The following is a 4740-nucleotide window of genomic DNA, read 5'->3' as shown; positions in this document are numbered from 1 at the left end:
AGCCCATGCCGTCGCCGACCAGCCGAAATTTGACTTCCATAGGTGACTCTAATCCATCTCACCTCCTTTATCGTCTTCTCTTAATTATCGTCCAATCATTCAACTACACGCGCTTCCAACCTTAAGAAACTACGTACTCGCCTACACCACCAACACATTCGGCATTCCCTCAAAACGACGCCGTCATCAACCCACCCGTTCTTACCAACTACAAAAAAACAAGCAAAGTCTCTCTTTGACTCTCTTAAACAAATATCTTTCAGTTGCAGGCTTAATAATAAAATATAATAAAAATCTAAAATGGCCAACCATACTTCCTAGTAATATAAGCCCCAACTCAGCCCTTTGTTTTGTTCCAACCTGTTCGAATCTCAAATTTTTAAATCCTTCTCTCTCGCTCTCTCTCTCTCTTCTGTGGCTTCGACCTCTGCATCAATGGCGTCCGCTGTGCCGGATAACCTTACCAAGGAGCAGTACGTATACTTGGCGAAGCTCGCGGAGCAAGCCGAGCGATATGAGGAGATGGTTAAGTTCATGGAGAAACTTGTGGTTGGGTCCACTGCTCCAGGAGGCACTGAACTCACTGTGGAGGAGCGGAACCTTCTCTCTGTGGCCTACAAGAACGTGATCGGATCGCTTCGAGCTGCCTGGCGAATTGTCTCATCGATTGAGCAGAAGGAGGAAAGCCGCAAGAACGATGAGCTCGTGCCTCTCGTCAAGGATTACAGATCCAAGGTTGAGTCCGAGCTCTCTGTCGTCTGCGCTGGGATCCTTGGGCTGTTGGACTCGCACCTCGTGCCGTCGGCTTCCACCGGTGAGTCCAAGGTTTTTTACTTGAAGATGAAGGGCGATTACCATCGGTACCTGGCTGAGTTCAAGGTCGGGGACGAGAGAAAATCAGCCGCGGAGGAGACCATGGGAGCTTACAAGGCTGCTCAGGTACCCTGAAATTTATTCAATTTCAATGATTTTGAATGTTCTTGTACTTTGTACAGTTCCTTATATTAATTTGAATCTTGAGATTTTTCTTTTTGTTTTTGAAGGATATTGCAACTGCTGAACTGAGTCCAACGCATCCAATAAGGCTGGGTTTGGCACTGAACTTCTCCGTGTTCTATTACGAGATCCTCAATTCATCAGACAAAGCTTGTGCCATGGCAAAGCAGGTTAGCCCTATTTTTATGACTAATACCCCCAATGAGATTGTACTAGAAATACGAATTGGTTGCCTGTTAGGATTTCGCTGCTTGACAGTCCATACTATCAAAACGAAGAAATTGATACAAATGCGATTAGGTACCGATTGTACCCATTGGTGTTAGATTCATTTTACGAAAAACTACACTTGGTTTTTGTCATAAATTATAATGGGTGTTGGTTGGGTGTGATGAATTATTATACGTTTTAAACTTAGGCCCTACGGAAGGGGAATATACAGGCCATTACCATAGTCGTTTCCTATTATTGACAATTTTTACTATACAGTTCTTCCTTTTGCCAAATTACAAGACCAAATTTGTAATGATTAGATTAAAGACAAATAAGTTCAAGGTGGTACGAATTAAATGAGCTTGACAGTATTTGGATTCAAGGTAGGTCTGGTTTTTACTAGTCAATAAATTTGTAGGTTTTGGTCAGAGATATTTTTTATTTGGGCTTCATGTCAGAGTCTTGCTCATTTTTTTTCTTTTAATTCTTTATTGCCAGGTGAGAGGCAAGTTGAGTATATACTATTTGTGGAAGTATTTATCTAACAGCCTATAATAGACTTGGGAATGAGAATAAAACTACTGATGAAATGGTAGTTCTTTTCTACGTGGACTGTCGAATTTAGATGAATAGAATTACTGGTCTCTAAAACTGAGTACTTCAAAGTTAACCAGTACTAATTAATTAGTTAAATCAGAAAATTGAAGATGGTGAGGGGGATTGGTGTTTATGCAGTAAGGAAGCCTTCAATTGGACTTTTATTGATTATATGAATTGATTTTCGTATTAAAGTATACAAAGTGTTACTCTGGTGTGAATATGATGTTTAAGTGGAAAGAATTTTTTTTTTCTCTGTGGAAGGGAATATTTCTACTGAAAATATGTTGCCTGAGGTTACTTTTGTGGTATGGTACTTGATCCTGAAAATGGCATGCCCATGCCTCCAACCAACCGGAGCTTGTCATTAAGATTTTATAAGTGGTCTTTAATTTAGAGATTCAACTAATTTTTCCATTTTTGAATATAGACATGTTATATATGCAAGCAGTCTGAATGTAGTAGATAAACTTTTAAAATTTATGTAGGTGAACCATGAATGTATTATTGTGTTGATGAATTCCAAATGGAGGAAATTGATCTGAAAAAATAAAATAAATAAGGATTGTGAAAATGGAATAACAGTACTGAAAACATTTGGTCATTGTCTCAAAAAATGGAGTGGTCATAAGAATTTTTAAATTACCTAAAAATAGATAATTGGACAGCAGAAAAGAAGTACATGGAGGATTATTGGGAAGACAGACACAATTTTTGCTATGATAAAAAAAACTTCTTGAGTTTTTACAATTAACATAAACATAGATAAAAAAAGTTACTAGGAAAATCAATTTTTTTAATTTTATATATTTTTATTCTTCTCTTTGACGAGCCAGGCAAATGGCAGCTTAGGTTTAAAGGTTAATAGACCAAACAATTTGAGTATTGCTATGTAGGTACCCTGGATTGACTTGGAACCTCAGATCTTGTGGCAGCAAACCAGATCATTTGAGCTACTCCTCTTGGGTTTTATAACATAGACTATCAGAACTTGGAATGGATATTATTAGGATTGAGAACGAACTAAGAAGATTTTGTGCATGATTTTTTATTGGGGACAGAGATGTTTTAACTTGCTTCATGTCATGTGGTATTGGAAATGATAAGCAGATACATTATCGTTTGCAGTTTTCTATTCTTAGTTAATCCAGCTTGTTAAACCTTTCAAATGCCTAGTGAGGGTCTTAAATGAAGTTGGCAGTGATTGAGATTTTTACAATTTTTTTTTTATTTTCTCATGCTAATTTAGTAGTGCTGAAGTCATCAGCCGAAGAGAATCTGGAAATAAATTTGCGGCTCAGCACCATACCCCAATAAGATATAATTCCCATTCATCATTTTATTGAGTTATTCCGTAGTCCTGCATTTTTTTGGTTAGGGATTGATAAAACGACATAGTTTTGATTGACATGAATTTAAACTTTCTTATCAAGTAGATTCCAATAGTTTATTTTCTTTTTAAATCAAGGCTTTTGAGGATGCTATTGCTGAACTGGATACACTGGGTGAGGAATCCTACAAGGACAGCACACTGATCATGCAACTATTGAGGGACAACCTCACTCTCTGGACTTCTGATATGCAGGTCAGTGCTACTTTTAGTTTGCATTTTTTTTTTTTGTAGTTTTGCAGCAACTTATATTTGGGGATGTAGCTCATTCTACTTTATGGGGGGACAAAAACAATGCTCTACTTGTGCTTATAATAATAAAAACAAAAAAAAATCCAAGTCCATAAAGAAACAAGAAGAAAAAACTAAAGAATTCTTCAGAATGTGCTGAATCACGAACCTGAATGCTTTCTCGAATCTATTATTGAACTTGTGTAGCCTACTGAGTACATTTACCTAATGTTGGATCTACATCTTGTAATAGTCTATACAATACAGAATATCTAACTAAACCGGTTTCTTGCAGGAGCAGATAGATGAGGTTTGAGGACTGGCTGTGCTCCTCGAAGGAGGTGGGCTTGAATGTCATACACATTTTATAATCTGCATGTGACTAGTTAATTTATTGTCCTTGTATGCATATCCATGTACTCTTGTTCATTTTATTTCTCTTTCTCTCACTCTTTTTTTTTTCCTTTTCTATTTAAAGAATGTACTCATGATGATCACAATATTGTCTTTCTTCGCTCAACTTGAGGTATGGTCTTTTTGCTTTAAAAATATTGGGGTTTCATCAAAACTGATGACCAATATTGCAATTTATCCAAACTTCTATATGGTTATTCTGGACCTCTAATTATTGAAAACGCCATGGGGATAATGGACACTCATGAGTGACATGGCCACATGGGTGTTAGTTGTCAACTCATATAGAGATCAACGGTTGAGAAAAGGGTACTTGGGAAAATTTATGGGCAACTTCAGAACATGCTATGGAACCTTATTAACTAGTGACTTTGTATTCTTCTTAGTTCGAAATGTTGATAATTATTATTCCAAATAGACTTAATTCATGATTGTGATGTTTTTATCCTTCCCACTCTAAAAGGATCTTAAAATTTGTGGTCAGAACACATATATATATATATGTATATAAATATTGTCAAAAGACTCAGTTTCTAAAAAGAAAAGAAAAAAAAAAGGTATGCCTTCGACAGACTAGTTACACATTTCTTCAGCCTTCCCACCCCCAAAAAAAGGTATGCTTTGGAATATTTGCTCAATTATTCGCCCAAAAGCTAAAGTAAACCAATGGACTAAGGGGGAAGAGTCACTGCCCAGCACAGCACCAAAAAAATATATGCTTACATTCACTTTTCACAAACTGCCTCATTCTTCTTATTGCTTTAATATGCAAAAGGAGAGAAATTGACCTTATTCTGTCTCAACTTTCTTTCTTTCCTTTCTCTTCTTTTTGGGTCTGGATTAATCTCATCGTTTATTAATTTTTACTTTCTACATCACCTCATACCATCATAATCTAT

General features: G+C 36.6%; 1 protein-coding gene across 3 annotated transcripts; it reads left to right on the top strand.

Annotated features, from left to right (window-relative positions):
* Positions 1 to 303: 303 nt before the first annotated feature.
* Positions 304 to 3947, top strand: LOC133806069 (14-3-3 protein 1). 3 transcript variants are annotated; one of them, XM_062244220.1, is made up of 5 exons: positions 304 to 939; positions 1044 to 1166; positions 3275 to 3391; positions 3729 to 3768; positions 3906 to 3947. In XM_062244220.1, the coding sequence occupies exons 1-4, from the start codon at positions 436 to 438 to the stop codon at positions 3741 to 3743; spliced, it is 759 nt and encodes a 252-aa protein (XP_062100204.1). In that variant the 5' UTR covers positions 304 to 435; the 3' UTR covers positions 3744 to 3768; positions 3906 to 3947. The 3 variants fall into 3 exon arrangements, with proteins under 3 accessions (XP_062100204.1, XP_062100197.1, XP_062100191.1); XM_062244207.1 differs by having other exon boundaries at positions 305 to 939; positions 3723 to 3768; XM_062244213.1 differs by having other exon boundaries at positions 3729 to 3947.
* The last annotated feature ends 793 nt before the right edge of the window (positions 3948 to 4740 follow it).

The sequence above is a fragment of the Humulus lupulus genome, chromosome 1 (genome assembly GCF_963169125.1).
Source record: "Humulus lupulus chromosome 1, drHumLupu1.1, whole genome shotgun sequence".
Classification (NCBI taxonomy): domain Eukaryota; kingdom Viridiplantae; phylum Streptophyta; class Magnoliopsida; order Rosales; family Cannabaceae; genus Humulus; species Humulus lupulus.
The sequence above is the reverse complement of the archived record's forward strand: the minus strand, read 5'-3'. Positions and strand labels throughout refer to the sequence as shown.